The sequence below is a fragment of the Sus scrofa genome, chromosome 6 (assembly GCF_054392235.1).
Source record: "Sus scrofa isolate SSC_HxYL_T2T_F1_AM1 chromosome 6, Sscrofa_HxYL_maternal_Yorkshire_Landrace_v2.0, whole genome shotgun sequence".
In the NCBI taxonomy this organism is placed as follows: domain Eukaryota; kingdom Metazoa; phylum Chordata; class Mammalia; order Artiodactyla; family Suidae; genus Sus; species Sus scrofa.
In genome coordinates, this window is record NC_139388.1 from 96113894 (window position 1) to 96129903 (window position 16010).

Consider the following 16010-nt stretch of genomic DNA (forward strand, 5'->3'; position numbering starts at 1 on the left):
CAGCTGAAAGGTTTATCAGCTGCATCTTCAACCAAACAGTTATAATTAAAAACATGCTGGGCTGAGGAAAAAACTAGATTCTCCAAAAAATACAAACAAAAGCTACGGAAAATAATTTCTAGACTCCAACTCACCAATCGTAAGTCAAGTGCTTTTTTAAGTAAATCATAGCCCCTTCCTACCTATCTCTAATGCCCTAGTCAAAAATAAAAACAAAAATAAAAAACCCAATCTGTCCTATGGTTGCTACCTTTGGAAATTGAGAATGCTTTTAACTCTTCCTTGGAATCCTTTTGCATCCTGTGGGATCCTGCGTATAATCTGAGTTCCACTTGTTATGGTTTAAAGGAGCTGAAAGAAACTACAAGAACCAGGAATGGTTCGATTAGGTAATTCCAATTTAATTAGTATTATTCTGCTTACTGCCTTTGGCCTCTGGCTAAAATAAATGGCAAATGGTGTTTTCAAGGAAATAATAACATAGAAATGCTTTCATTTTGTAGATGAATTTTCAATTTTCCTTAATAGCTGCTCTGCCCCATCCCTCCTGCCAGCCTTACCCAGTTAATTTTGAGCAAGAGTATTTTTCAGCTCCATTACCCCTTCCATTCTGCCTCTCAAGTGTAATTAAACTATGCATTTCAGCAGATGGATTGTACCTGTAAAAGCACTGGGATCACGAAGTACCACCTGGGGACAGCTGATGGTAAGTATTCTTTTTTTCTTACAAAAACTATTTTATATCATTTTCTTAAAGTCGAGGTTTGGGACTGCAAACATTTCTTTCTCATTCACACCCCTCTCCCCTCCTTGAATAAGCTAATAAGAGCAAGTAAACTCTTATAAGCAAGTAAAACCTTGCTCTTCAAACATCTGGGGCCATTGCATATATAAGGGTTTTGTGTCAATACTCACTGTGTTTTTTCCCAGAGATATGAGATGATTTTCTGATCATCTGAGCTTTTGCTGCCATCCAGTGTTGTGCTATCTACAGGAAGAGTCAGCTCTTTATCTGGGCCTGCATCTGCCTGTGGAGGCTTGTTATTTTCTGGAAGACAGAGATGTGGAGGTCAAAAGCAGGCAGTCCTGCTGGGAAAGGAGAAGAACCAACTGGGACTTATGTTCTGGAAGCCTCGAGTACTCTGCCTCTTCACCCACAGAAGTTGTCGGATAATGTGGGAGATGAGGGTATGGTCAGAGAGCTCACAATGAAGAATTTAAGACTGAAACATATATAAAATGATTCTGAAAGAAGGTGGTAGAAGACACTAAAATTACAATGCCACGGTAAATCTGAAATACAGTACTGTAGGAGTTCAAATGAAAAGGTCTGAGAGATTAAGTTACAGCTTTCTTGAGGAAGGGGGCTCTAAGCTTTAAGAAAATAAGGCAGGATTTGGGATGTCAGAGCTTCCATCTTCTTGGTCCCCTTGAAGGCGCAATAACTAAGGAAGAGCAAAAGGGACAAGCTGAGGCTGTGAAGTACTCTATGAAGAAAGCACTAGGCCAATGGAACCTCCCACTTCTACCTTCATATAGTTCAGAACCCAAGCCTCTTCTCCCTCAAGGTTCAAGGGACCAGCCAACCGAAGATCCCTCACCACAAAGTTAGAACTTACCAGGCTGCACAATAACAGTCACTTGAGCAGTGGCCTGCTGTCCTATTGTGTCAGTCACTGTGAGTTGGTAAGTGTAGTCTCCTTCTTGCATGGCGGAAAGCTGCAGCGTTGGTGTTCTAACACCCTGGATATATAAACACAGACACATGGACTCCCAGAATCACAATATCCTACAGTAAGTCCTGCCCTGGTCTAGATGATTTACCAACTTTTCCAAACCTAGGCTGGTACCTGGTTATTACCTCTCCAATTCAATATAATTAGTGAATGTTAAATCAGACACTGTGGGACTTCTTGTTAAAAATTCCCCCCTTTAAAGGAATAAACCTCCCTGACATAGCAACAGTTTCAAACAGTTAGAGCTCTCACAAGGGAGAGGAGTATAGGAAAATTTGCAGAGATAACCAAAATCAGTCTCTATGACCCAAGCCAGAAAGAAGACTATGAATATACAATAAAATAACACAATTTAAAAACAATGTTCTTCCTACTGAGGCCACACAGTGTGACCCTAACAAAGTGGCCTCAATAAAACATGGCAACAACAACTCAAGATTCTACGTAATTCCCTGATGTCCCCTTAGGTCTGTCAGATTCTGCAACAGCAGAGAAACTGATGTAATACTAATGTAATACTTAAACTAACGTAATACTTAAACTAAAGCCAGGTGAAATGTGAGCTTTAAATCATGCCTCAAATATGGAAACAGAGACTTGGAAGGTGTCAGAAGGAACTTTATAAATAATTTAGAGCAAACTTCGCATGCAGGAGCTTTCTCTAGGACAGTAGGCAAAAACTGGCATCCTCTGGGCTAAGTCCAGCCTGCAGACATTTTGTTTGGCCTTAGTCTTAAAACTTGGACAATTTCACATAAAAGTCTAAATTTCGTCTTCTCTTGAAAAGCTAGAGGATCTAGCAACATTCAGACCATAAAACAACCAGCCAGACTTGAGGGACAGCTGATCCCTTTAGTCAGGGCTTACATTCTCTGGTTTGCCCCCACTCCCATCCAGTTTTCATCATTTACTTAACATTACCTGCCTGGTGACAGACCTAGTCTCTTCTTAAATATCTCCAGAGAGAAGTTGTTCACCATCTAGTCAGGCAATCTACTCCAATTTGTAATAGAGCTTACTAAGTAAGATTTGCACCCTTGTAGCTTCTAAATAATTTGATTCTCTGAAATCATGCTAGAACAGCTACCATTTCTCAGCCAGTCTTCTCCTCTAATACTAAACACTGAAGACAAAGGTTTTTGCTAATGTATTAACTAAAGGCCCCCTAAACTTTCTACATTTAAAAAAAAACTCAAACGTTCTATGCACAAATCTGACTTTGGTAATTAAAATGGAGCAGAAATAAGCCTTGAACAGGTGACCCAGACCAGTAGCTCTAATTCCCATGGGCAAGAAAAGACAACCTGCATCCCCCCTACCTGCATCTCCATCACCTTCCCTTTGCTGCTTGGGCTGAGTGACCACTCATAGCTGGTGATGCCATGATCATCAGTGCTCTGATTCCCAAAGAGGGTGATGGAGTTTTGAGGCAGGGTGATCACTTGGTTGGGGCCTGCATTGGCCACAGGAGGGTAATCCACAGCTTTGTTCACAGTCAGGCTTGCAGTGGTAGAGTTGGTAGCTCCATCAGAGTCTACTACAGTCAAGCTATGAGGACGGAGAAAGGAGTACAATCAGGGATTGGCTTAAGGAAAAGGGAATAAACATGGGAGAACTGAAAATCAAGGTAAAAAATACCCCATCAAGGTGATGGGGTTACCAATTGATAACCAATTCATACCCATTCTTTTTAGAAAGATAGAGTAATACTAGGAGCTAACACTGACTGAGGTTTATTGTGTGCCAGGCACTGTTCTAAGTACTTTACATCTCAATGGATCCTTACAACAGCTCTATAAAGTACTATCCCCATTTCACTCCTTACAAAAATGAAGAGATCAAGGCAGAGAGAGGTAAAGCAACTTGCTCAAGCTTGAAAGTAGTGGAGTCAGCATATGAATATAGGAAATATATCTGTAGCACCATTTTGCTCTGCTGCCTGCATGTGTCTGTGGCTGGGACCTTTAAAGCACTGTCTGTACTGGCCCTCACAACAGTCACAGGATAGGTATCATCAATCTCACTTTATAGGAGGCTTACAGAGGCTAAGTAACCCGCCCAGAGCTGAATAGTGAGCCAAGATGCAAGCCCAGTTCTCTGACTCCAAAGCCCAGAACCAATAATCCCTGGCCCCTATTGCTATGGGGTTCAAAGATGCTACACTAAATAAAGCAAGCTCTGACTGCAGCAGGCTCTCCTCCCATCATCCTGTTTTGGCTGTGTACACAGCACAAGAATGGACTATTTCCTGGGCAGACAGCCTCTAGGATGGACCAGGAGGGTTGGCTCCAGTAAGACAGGAGCCTGAGATGGAAATGATTTCTCCTACGCAACAGTCCCACAGTTTGTGCCAGTGTGAAAGAGGATTTGCAAGAGAAAAAAAAATGTTCATTTATAAGAGCAGGCTTTTACCTAAATGATGCCTTCCAGCTGAACAGCCTAAAGCTTCTCTTGCCACCTCAAAATGTGAGCATAAGCAAGCAAGGAGGTTTGGGCTCCTTCCATTTTGCTGACAGAAAGAGGAAAAGCATATAAAAGGCATGTCGTTTGTTTAAATCTCACCACCAGCCACAGAAAGAGCCAGACATCTGTGGGGTTTTATCTCACCATCTCACTTTTTACCTATGGTCTTAAGGGAATTTCTGATATTACGGGTTTATAAAAACATCAAACACACAGATGTGCAAATCAGTACATCTGATGAAGAAAAATCCAGTTTTTCCAGTTTCCCTGTTTTCACAGTTTTGGGGGGGGGGGTTGTTTAACATATCTTATTTGTCTCCTATTTCAGAACAAAAACAAGTGATAAGACAGATGGCAAAATGGCAGCTGCCCTTACTCTGACTTTTACCTCAGACAGTCCCTAGCTTGCATGCAAAAATCCTAGAACCAAACATCAGCTGAGCACAGAACCGGAGAAAAAGGCCATGTAAAAGCAGGGGAGAGGGAAAATAAGTGGAATCATGGACATTCCCTTGTGGCGCAGTGGGTTAAGGACTAGGTGTTGCCACAGTCGCAACTGTGGTGCAGGTTTGATCCCTGGTCCAGGAACTTCCACATGCTGAGGGTGCGGCCAAAAAAAAGTAAGTGGAGTCAAACAGATTGGATCTTAATATTAATCAAACTCAATCCTAGAGCTCCCTATGTGGCATAACACATTCGGCAGCATCCCTGCAGTGCCAGGACGCACGTTCCCTCCCTGGCTCAGCACAGTGGGTTAAAGGATCCAGCACTGCCACAGCGGTGGTCTAGGTCGCAACTGCAGTTCAGATCTGATCCCTGGCCCAGGAACCCCATATACCACAGGGTGACCAAAAATGAAAAAAAAAAAAAAAAAAGAAAAAGAAAAAAACTCAATCCCATCCTTTCATGCATTGAGGCTTAGGAAAAAAAAAAAAAAATCATTCCCAATTCCCTACCTACCCAAAATGCTCTTTAAAAGCTCAGACTCTGGAGTCAGACAGCCAGTGTGACCTTGGGCAAGTTACTTAACCTCTCTGTGCCTAAATTTTCTAATCTGTAAAAAAAAGAGTAATTGTAATACCAGTTACAAGGATTAAATGAACTATAGCATGCAAAGAGCTCAGAACAGTACTAAACACATAGTACATGTTCAAGAAGCAGTAGCTACAGCTGCTACTATTTCAAAAAGGGATCAACATGGCTTAGGATAAATCCCATAGGAATTAAAATTCCTATGTTAGAAATGCAAGGTAAGAGTTCCTGTCATAGCTCAGTAGAAACGAATCTGACTAGTATCCATGAGGACGCAGGTTCGATCCCTGGCCTCTCTCAGTGGGTTGAGGATCCGGCGTTGCAATGAGCTGTGATGTAGGTCGCAGACACGACTCTGATGTTGCTGAGGCTGTGGTGAGGGCCAGCAGCTACAGCTCTGATTTGACGCCTAGCCTGGGAACCTCTATATGCCAAGCATGCGGCCATTAAAAAAAGAAAGAAAGAAAAGAAATGCAAGGTAAAAACCAACTCACATTTTCATTTTATGGAAGACTACTTTGTTGTAATAGCAACTACCCTTCATTCACTTGAAGTCTTGAGTCAATGAGAGTGCCCCAAGTCAGAACCCATACATTTATATATATGAGAGATGTTGCACTAGGACATTCATGGCCGTGTCTCTGACAGTGTCTAAAACGTGATTAACCTCAGATCTAGCGGGGAAGACGGACACCCATGAACGAGCTGTTGCACCATGGCAGGTGCCATGTGGAGGCACTGAGTGCAACAGGGAAAGAAGAGAAACATGTCCTCTTCTATCCGGAGGGACTTCAGAGAGCCTCAATCTAGAAAGCTAAGGAGGTCCTTAAAAATAGGCAGAACCCCAACAAACTGAAAAGGGCATTTTCGGAAGTACAAACAAATGCGTATGAGTCAAGTCAAGGAGGAGAATAGACTGAGCCCTGACTTGAGGATTAGAAAATCTGCATTTCAATTCTAGCTGTGTGATGTCATAGAAGTTAGTAAATACACTGAGCCTCAATTTCCTCGGATGTAAAATGAAGATAGTATAGTGTACATATGGTGTTTGTTTGATATTCATGTGCGGTGCTTTGTAACACACAAGGAATAATGCAAATATAAGGATTATTTTAGAGTCAGCCTCACACTCTTATTAATCACAGTATAGTATATCAACACTAGTTCCCAAAAGGACTAACACTGAATCAAATCCTCCAAAAAGCCCCAATCAAGAAAGATCTTACAAATCATATTAAAATAAACCACTAGCCAAAAGTAAAGATTTCGTAAGGTGAGGAAGCATTTCCCAAAGGAAAGAGACGAAAATAGATTTCTTCTAGATTTTTCCTGAGAAAAGGCAAAGAAAGATGGGCTCTTTCACTTAATAAAAGAAATTCTAAAAAAGGGTTTGGATATATGCCAAGTAAGGCTGGAGAAGGATTAACTGTGGTGGGTCGTGATCTATTATGAAAGGACTCTTGACCTAAAAAGTTATCACTGTCATGACCACAATTTCCAGATAGCTCAAAGAACCACTGGAACCAAAAGCTGTATGATCAACCAACTGTACAGGGAATCTGATATCTCTGAGTTACTCCTCTAAGAAGGTAAAGGGAATTCCTGCTGTGGCACAGAGGGTTAAGAATCTGACTGTAGCAGCTTGGGTAGCTGAGCAGGTGTGGGTTTGAACCCTGGCATAGTGGGTTGCCACACCTGAGGCTTGGATTCAATCCCTGGCCTGGGAACTTCCATATGCCACAGGTGTACCCATTAAAAAAAAAAAAAAAAAAAAAAGAATGTAAAACCCATAAGGGGAAAAAAATGGTCCATGGAAAACTTGAAGGATCCAAATTTACCTGAAAGTGTAGTTCCCAGGGACGAGCTTACTTAGTTTTAATATGGCCGTATCTTCAGAAATCTTCTCTTCTCTCAGAGGTCCCTTAAGCTCTTCCCAATGATACTGGACGATTTTATCATCATCAGTGCTTTCTTGACCATAAAGAAACATCAGTTACAACATGAGAGCACTGGGTCTCAGCACTTATCCAGTTTACACAAACCAGGGCAACTATCCAGAGATTTGAGGCTAGGAAAACTTCATGGAATTACAGACTATCTCTCCAGAGTGTTTCTTCCCCAGGATTATTAGGTCATTCTGCCTCCACTGCATAGTTTTCCAAGGACTCTAACACAGGTAACCTCTGATAAAAATGATACAATATAAAAAAAGGAAAATCAAAAATTCTTAAACACCTGAAAAGATACTCAACCTCACTGAAAGTAAATGAAAATTTAAATTACAACTGAGATAGCATTTTGTAACCTATCAGTAGTAAAGGTGTGGGGCAAGAGGCCTCCTCCTAAGTCATGCTGGAAGTATAAATCGATGCTACTTCGATAAAGAACAGTCTGGCAAAATTTATCTTTGTCCCTGCAATTCCTCTTCTTGGAATTTAATCCTACAGGTGTAGTGTACTTGTGCTGTGCATCTATAGGATATTTAATATTGGTGTTACATGTCTGCTTATAAGATTATTCATGGCAACATTATGTGTAATAATAAACCAAAAATAATCTAAATGGTCACCAATACAGATTGATTGAAAATAAGTATCTATTCATACATATTCATACAATGAAAGTATGCATTCATAGAAGAGAAGGCTATGTAACCATTAAAAGAAAAAAAGAATGAAGAAGTACTGATGGACTGATTCAGAAAAATACTCCAACACAGAGAAGGAAGACTTACACATGACAGTGTGTGTGTGTACAATGTTATCATAAAGATTGTACATGTATTTTCTTATATATGCATAAAACATCTCTTGAAAGGTAAGACAACCAACCTCCACTGGCTGTCTGGAGGAAAACTGGAGAGTTGGGAGACAGGGATGGTAGTGATTCTTTTCACTCTACACCTCTGCATATTATTTAACTTTGATCTATTCAAAAACATAAAATGAAATGGTACTATGTAAATCCTTTCTACCACTCTCACAAGTATTCCTTTCTACTCTGTCTATTCTGCTTGACCTCCTGTTCTTCTAGCCTCTTTCTGCCAGAACCATCTACATGAAATGCTTAACCTTGCTAGAGATTTCTCTGTTAAAGCAGTGACTGCCTCGGTCAAAAATCACTGTTGGTGTCAAGACAGTCTGAGTAACAGGGCCTTAATGGGTTGAAAAAGACCCCAAGCAGGAGTTCCCATTGTGGCTCTAGCAGGTTAAGAACCCAACTGGTATCCATGAGGATGTGGGTTCAATCCCTGGCCTCATTCAGCGGGTTAAGGATCCGGCGTTGCCGTGGGCTGTGGTGTAGGCTGGTAGCTACAGCTCCGATGTGACCCCTAGCGTGGGAACTTCCATATGCCATAGGTGTGGCCCTAAAAAAAAAAAAAAGAAAGAAAAAAGAAATCAAGCAAAACCTGGTGAGACAATAGGCCCAAAACCTGCATATACATAGCCAGGATGGATGGCTAAGACCCAGAAATCCTCTCATGTCACCCATCAGGTGACACTGCTCTGAAGGGTAAAATGTTAATGAGCCCAGGCAAGGGTGTGGAGTACATTCTGTGAGTCTCTCCAGAAGAAGGCTGACAAGAATCTTGTTAGGCAGTAATGGCTGAGTGAGAGCTCTTTGTCAAGACCTCCAGTTCCTTATCTTGTCATGAGAGGAAGGAGCTTTGTTTCCATAACTGAGAATGACAAGTCCAGCTAAGCAAATTTGAAAACCAGCAAGTTTCAACTAAAATAATGCTAAGTACATGAATAATCCCACTTTTTTACCATCTCAAAAATATTACTTCAGACAACCCATAGGGGATTTTAAACAGGGCCTATCTCATTTTTACTTCCTAATCAGTTGCTTCAAATGGTTGGTCTTCTGATAACGTAGCCAAGAGTACTGACCTAAACAGTATGCAAACACAGCTGGCCCCAAATCTTCTACCAGAATACACAGTAAATACTCTTCTAAAACATCATCCCTAGACAGGTACTCACGGCTGCCATCAATGACTGTAGAAGTAGTTGGCAGAGAGATCTCCTGGAACTGTGGTGACACAATGGCAACAGGAGGCCGATTCTTACGAGGCTCTGCAAGAATGTGACACAGAAGATATTGGAAGAGGGGCTTTATAAATTATAGGAGGAAAAGGCCATATCTGGGTGGAATACAAGATAGTTTCCATTACATAATTGATAGCTGAAGCATCGCAAGTGGGAAAGTTACAAGATCGACCTGCCATTCTAACCTAAGACACCTGGGAATGTTAAAGCCTCTTCCAATCCTGATGATTGTTAAAGCTGTGCATTCTTTCAATGCTCATTTACTATCTAGTACATTAGAAGTACTAGAGCAGCAAGTGACTGCTTTCAGACATGCTGAGTAGAGGTGGACAACCAACAAGCTTTGTTCAATAAAGGCCTTGGCAGGTAAACTATCCCTTGGCACAGACTGTCCTAAAAAAGATAATGAGTGATTTCTCAACCATCCCTGAGCTGATTGTGTGTGAGGTGACTAGGCTCTGATCCACTCAAATGACAGAACTATAACCCAGCAGCCTTTTCTCCTTCAGAGATGATCAAATGGTCTTTATGCTACACACATGTTTAAGAAGGTGCAAGGATTACCCTGGCTACAAAGTTCAAGGAAGGAATGACAAGGAAATTTATTACCAACAAAGACAGAAAACAGTATTAAAAATTTGTGCCAGGAGTTCCCATTGTAGCTCAGGGGTTAAGAACCCAACATCATGTCCTTAAGGATGTGGTTCTGACCCCTGGCCTCGCTCAGGGGGTTAAGGATCTGGTGTTGTCACAAGCTGCAATGTAGGTTGTAGATGTGGCTCAGATCTGGCATTGCTGTGGCTGTGGTGTAGGCCAGCAGCTGCAGCTCTGATTGGATCCCTAGCCCAGGAACTTCCATATGCCACAGGTACAGCCCTAAAAAGAAAAAAGGGAAAAAAACAGTGCCAGTATATGCCACTTTCCAACTTCCTTTAAATTTTTCTAAAAATGCAAAACAAGGTAATGTCTTGTAATATACCAGGATGATCTAAAAAGAATGATGGGATGTGTCTTCCACAGTGAAAGAGGACTGGCAAGCTTTAAATGAGGAATTCTGCATGCAAAGGCCCGTATTTCTGGAGAGAAATCAGACAGAACCAGCCACTGGCCTGGTTTTCTTTCTACATGTTTCTCCCACTCTCCTGGCTTTCTTGTGTCTCTTAATTATGACATATGGTCCTCTCCCAGCATGACTCACCTGGAGCAATAATTCTCAAGCAGACAGGCCATACTGCACTGCGGGCCATGTGACTAACGTTTCCTGCCCAGTCAGGTGTTCCAACTAGAACCAAACTATCTACACTCTGCCACTCTAACCTTTTACTACACTGAACTAGGAATTGCCCAAGACATTCTTTACCAGAAAAGAAAGGAAATTAAAAATCCAAGTTAGATCTCCATCTTCTTGGGAATCGTGCAGAGGGAGCAATAAAAACATGGGCAGGGCTGGGAAACATACCTGGTTTTACTGTCACATTCACATAGCCTTCCCCGTGGGCATTTTGACCATCTACAATCACTCTGAATTCATACAGGCCTGGAGTGAGCTGCAGAAGTGAGAGAAGATCTTTTAAACAACCACAAACAGCAGCAATTATATTTAAAATAACACATATATCTGGAGTTACAACTGTGGTGCAGTGGATTAAGACTCCAACTATAGCAGCTTAGGTCACTGTGGAGGCATGAGTTTAATCCCCAGCCAGGAGCAGTGGGTTAAAGGATCTGGTGTTAAAAAAATAAACAAATGGGACCTAATTAAACTTAAAAGTTTTTGCACATCAAAGGAAACCCTAAACAAAATGAAAAGACAACCCACAGAATTGGACAAAATATTTGCAAATGAAGCGACTGACAAGGGATTAATCTCCAAAATATATAAACACATCCTGTAGCTCAATACCAAAAAAGCAAACCCCATCAAAAAATGGGCAGAAGATATAAACAGACAATTCTCCAAAGACATACAGATGGCCAAAAAAAATATGTGAAAAGATGTTCAACATCACTAATTATTAGACACATGCAAATCAAAACTAAGAGGTACCACCTTACACTAACAAGAACGGCCATCATCAAAAGTGTACAAACAATAAATGCTGGAGAGGGTGTGGAGAAAAGGGAACTCTAATACACTGTTGCTGGGAATGTAACTTGGTGCAACCATCATGGAAAACAGAATGGCAATGCCTCAGAAAACTAAAAATAGAATTACCATTTGATCCAGCAATCCCACTCCTGGGCATCTATCCAGGGAAGACCATGACTCGAAAAGATACATGTATCCCAATGTTCACTGCACCACTATATACAATAGCCAAGAAAGACATGGAAACAACCTAAATGTCCATTGACAGAGGCATGGATAAAGATGTGGTACATGTACACAATGGAATACTGCTCAACCATAAAAAATAATGAAATAATGGATGGACCTAGAAGTTATCATGCTAAGTGGAGTTAAACAGTGAAACACAAATGTCATATACTATCACTTATATATGGAATCTAAAAAAAAGGATACAATGAAGTTCTTTGCAAAACAGAAACTGATTCACAGACTTTGAAAAACTTACAGTTAACAAAGGAGACAAGTTGGAAGGGGATGAAAATATTGTAAAACTGGAGGTTTGGGATGGAAATATTGTAAAATTGGGTTGTGATGATGTTTGTACAACTATAAAACTCACTGAGTTTAAAAAAAAAAAAAAAAAAAAAAAAAAGACCCAGCATTGTGGTAGCTACAGCTCAGATTCAATCTCTGGCCCAGGAACTTCCACATGCTATGGGTGTGGCCATAAAAATAATAAGAATAATAAGAATAATAATAAAATAAAATAAAAATAAAACAAAACAAATTTAAAAATTTTTTAAATTGTCACCATGCTGTATAGTAGAAAACTGACAGAACACTGTAAACCAGCTATAATGGAAAAGAATAAAAAAATCACAAAAAAAATTAAAAATAATAATAAAATAAAATTTGTGAGCAGAAAAAAATTTTTTTAATTAAATAAAATATATATCTGAATTTTCCAATGATGATTCTTGCAATCTCCTCTTCTTGCACTGTTTTCAAAACGGGGAAAGTAAACTAGCTGGAGAGATGAAACAATAAATTATAAACTAAAAACCCATAGCTTTTAATGTGAATTTTATTACTAGTTGACTCTAGAATAACAGAAGGGATTTTAAAATCTCTGTACTCCCATTTTCTTTCCAGAAGAACATTAAGGGCCCAACCATCCTACTTCACAGAGTTATGAAATTAAAACAATCATCTCTGCAAAGAAAAACATTTTGAAAAAACACCAAATAGCTCTCAAATATCTGAGTATTTTTCCCTCCTGATTTCTACTACCAGTATGAACATAAAAGAAAAAAAATTACCCACAATCTGACTGTCCTAACATACCAATTAATCATATTTTTCTTCTTTCCTTCTAATCTTGACCACATACCAAAAAATAGCTATAAACAGCTCATTTGTTCAACTCTTACTGGGAACCAATTATATTCTGGTCACTGTCCCAGGCTTGGAGTTTGAAGATGATTATAAAGAGCTCATATTTCAGCAGTATTCATGGCCTAGCTTACAGTGTGCATCAAACTTTTTATTGTTCCTTCTTCCGCTCATTTAGCATGAACACTTTCCCATTAGAATAATATTTTTAATAGTCGTTTCAATAGCTTCAGAATAGTACATGAATAAATGTGCCATAATTCATACAAGCATTTCACATAGTTAGATATTTGGGTTGTTTCCAAATTTTTACTATTATAACTAATGCTACTATGATGGATGTCTTTCAGGTAGAATGACTTCTTTCTTTCTTTTGAGTTATCTCCTTTGGGTAAATATTAATTGATTGCATGGAGCATTTCTGACCACTTCCTTCTTGCAATGCTCTCCTTTCTTGGAGTTTATTTCTGTACCTACTCCTCATTTTCTTACGTTTCCTCTTCCTGCCTTACCTTCAGTAAGTGTTCCCCAGAATTCCAGTGCAATCTGTTTATTTATTTACTTTACATACTCTGGCTGATATTATCTATCACCATGTTTTCAGATGTCATCTATTTGAGGTTGATGTACAAATTTATATCTCCATACCAGATCTGTATCCTGATCTCTAGCCCCTCACCTCCAGCTACATACTGGCCACCTCCACTCAAATGTTTCATAGGTACCTCAAACTCACTGTGTCCCAAAATGAATTAATCGTTTTCAAACCTCTCCCTCTCTCCTCTTTCTATGCTCTTCATTTCAGTGAATATCACCACAAACACACCAACATCCATCCAGGTGCCTAAGCCAAAAGGCTAGAATTATCCTAGACTTCTCCAACAACTGCACCCAATTAATTAATCACCAAGTTTTATCAAGTTGACCTCCAAAATATTTCTCAAATCCACCCACTTCTCTCTGTTCATACCACCATCATCTTAGTTTTTAACCATTCGTCATAGCACAGTTGTTAAAAGTATGGACTTTCAGAGATGGAAAGTTCCAGTTCAAATCTACCATTTAATAGCTTTGTGCACTTTGGCCAAACCATTTTATTTTTCTAATTTTTATTTATTTATTTTTAAAATTTTATTGAAGTATAGTTGATTTACAATGTTGAATTAGTTTCTGCTATACAGTAAAGTGATTCAGTTATACATACATATATATATAATTTTTCATATTATTTTCCACTATGGTTTATCATAGGATATTGAATATAGTTCCCTGTGCTACACAGCAGGATCTTATTGTTTATCCATCTTATATATACTAGTTTACATCTGCTAATCCCAAACTCCCAATCCGTCCCACCCTCAACCCCCTCCTCCTTGGCAGCCGCAAGTCTGTCCTCTATGTCTGTAAGTCTGTTTGTTTCATAGATATGTTCATGTGTGTTGTATTTAAAATTACATGTATAACTGATATCATATGGTATTTGTCCTTCTCTTTCTGACTTACTTTGCTCAGTATGATAATCTCTAAATTCATCCATGTTGTTGCAAGTGGCATTTTTTTAATTGCTTTTTATGACTGAGTAGTATTCCAGTGTGTGTGTGTATGTGTACATACCCTAACATCTTTATCTGTTCATCTGTTGATGGACATGAATATAGGGGTGCATGTATCTTTTCGAATTATAGTTTTGTCTGGATATATCCCCAGGACCGGGATTGATGAACAACTCTATTTTTAGTTTTCTGAGGAACCGCCATACCATCTTCCATAGTGGCTGTATACCAATTTACAATCCCACCAACAATGTAGGAGGGCTCTCTATTTTTCAGTTTTGTCATTTTAAAAAAGATGTCAATACTTGCATCGTGGGGTTGTTAGGAAGATTAAATGAAATAATTATATAAAACAATCAGCACTGTGTCTGATACATGGTATGAGCTAAATAGGTGGTTTTAAGTTTTATTTTATTTATTTATTTATTTATTTTCACTCAGACTATCATCATCTCACACCTACATTTTTCAACAGATTCCTCACTGATCTCCCTAATTTGGGTCTTAACCCCACCAATCTGCAATCAGGGTGATCTTTTTAAACTGAAAATCTGAACATGTCATTCTCCTACTTAAAACCTTTCAAAGGTTCCATATTCCCTCCAGATAAGATTTAAAATCCTTACTCTGGCACACAAGGCTCTGTACAATCTGACCCCTGCAACTCTCAAACTTGTGCCACTGCTCTTCTCAGACCTTAGAGTCCAGTCAGGATGAATCACATATAATTCCCTTTTCCCCACATTTCTCTCTATTATTTGTCCCAATGGACATATTACTTCCTCTGTTTGGGGTATTATCACCCCACTTTTACCCAATAAGTTAGTTACCTTTCATGACTCAACTAAGCAAACTCTAAGAAATCTACTCTAACTACCCAGGGCTTTGATATCCCTTGCACTGACCTAATGTATCCCTGTTTTAATTACCTGCTTCTGGTCAGCAGTACCTACTAAATACTATTGTCCTTGAATGTCATTATGACTAAGTCACTGGTAAATCTCCAATACCTGCCATATGACTAGTTTACAATGAACAGTTGTTGAAAGAAAGAATGAGTGAATAAATGAATGAATGAATGAGACTGCTTGGCCAAAGAATATGAGCATTTTTATGACTCTTAATAACAACACTAAATCCCAAAAAAGACTAAGCCTTACTCAGTCATGTGGCCACAAATAACCTAGCTTATCTCCCAAATTCTGAAATCCTTATGTTACCCTTAAAAGCTGTTTAGTGTATATTTTCAGCTGTCACCACTATGCTTATACAGTATTCTTACCATAAGTGAAAATTTGAGAATCATACACTAACAAATACTGGATGTCAGCCAGCCAGACTTTTGGAGGATTCACTTCTGAAAAATTATTCCTGACTTAAGTGTGGACAGAAAATTCTATATTATACATTTTAGAAAATGGTCAACACCTCTAGCCCAGCCCTGCAAAGGACAGGAGGCAAATTCACCTTGGATAGTTTGAGGACCTGGGAATGTTTCCCTTCCATTTCTCCACTGTAGTCTTTAGGATGAGTAATCAGCTGCCAGTCGTAGGTGTAGGTTTCTCCTATAGAAGGGCAGTTACAAAAATCATGAAAATACACACCTACACACAGAGAGGGCAGCCACACAGCCTGTCTATAACAAATCTCTTCCAAACCTTGACAAGGCCTTAGTTTTAAAATTTTCACCCCGAAACCTAAAGGGAAACCA

General features: G+C 39.5%; 1 protein-coding gene across 6 annotated transcripts in view; it reads right to left on the bottom strand.

The window, feature by feature from the left end:
* Positions 1 to 16010, bottom strand: part of KIAA0319L (KIAA0319 like) — a 116419-nt gene that overhangs the window by 20288 nt on the left and 80121 nt on the right. For all 6 annotated transcript variants that reach the window (XR_014807453.1, XR_014807455.1, XR_014807452.1 and 3 more), the window contains exons 6-12: positions 15767 to 15864; positions 10743 to 10830; positions 9218 to 9310; positions 7070 to 7202; positions 3056 to 3284; positions 1620 to 1743; positions 916 to 1048 (exon numbers count right to left, since the gene is read on the bottom strand). Coding sequence is in view for 2 of the 6 variants with exons in the window: in XM_021095912.2 (XP_020951571.1) it covers positions 916 to 1048; positions 1620 to 1743; positions 3056 to 3284; positions 7070 to 7202; positions 9218 to 9310; positions 10743 to 10830; positions 15767 to 15864 (898 nt within the window). In the remaining 4 variants the exon portion in view is untranslated. The remainder of the gene's footprint in view (positions 1 to 915; positions 1049 to 1619; positions 1744 to 3055; positions 3285 to 7069; positions 7203 to 9217; positions 9311 to 10742; positions 10831 to 15766; positions 15865 to 16010) is intronic.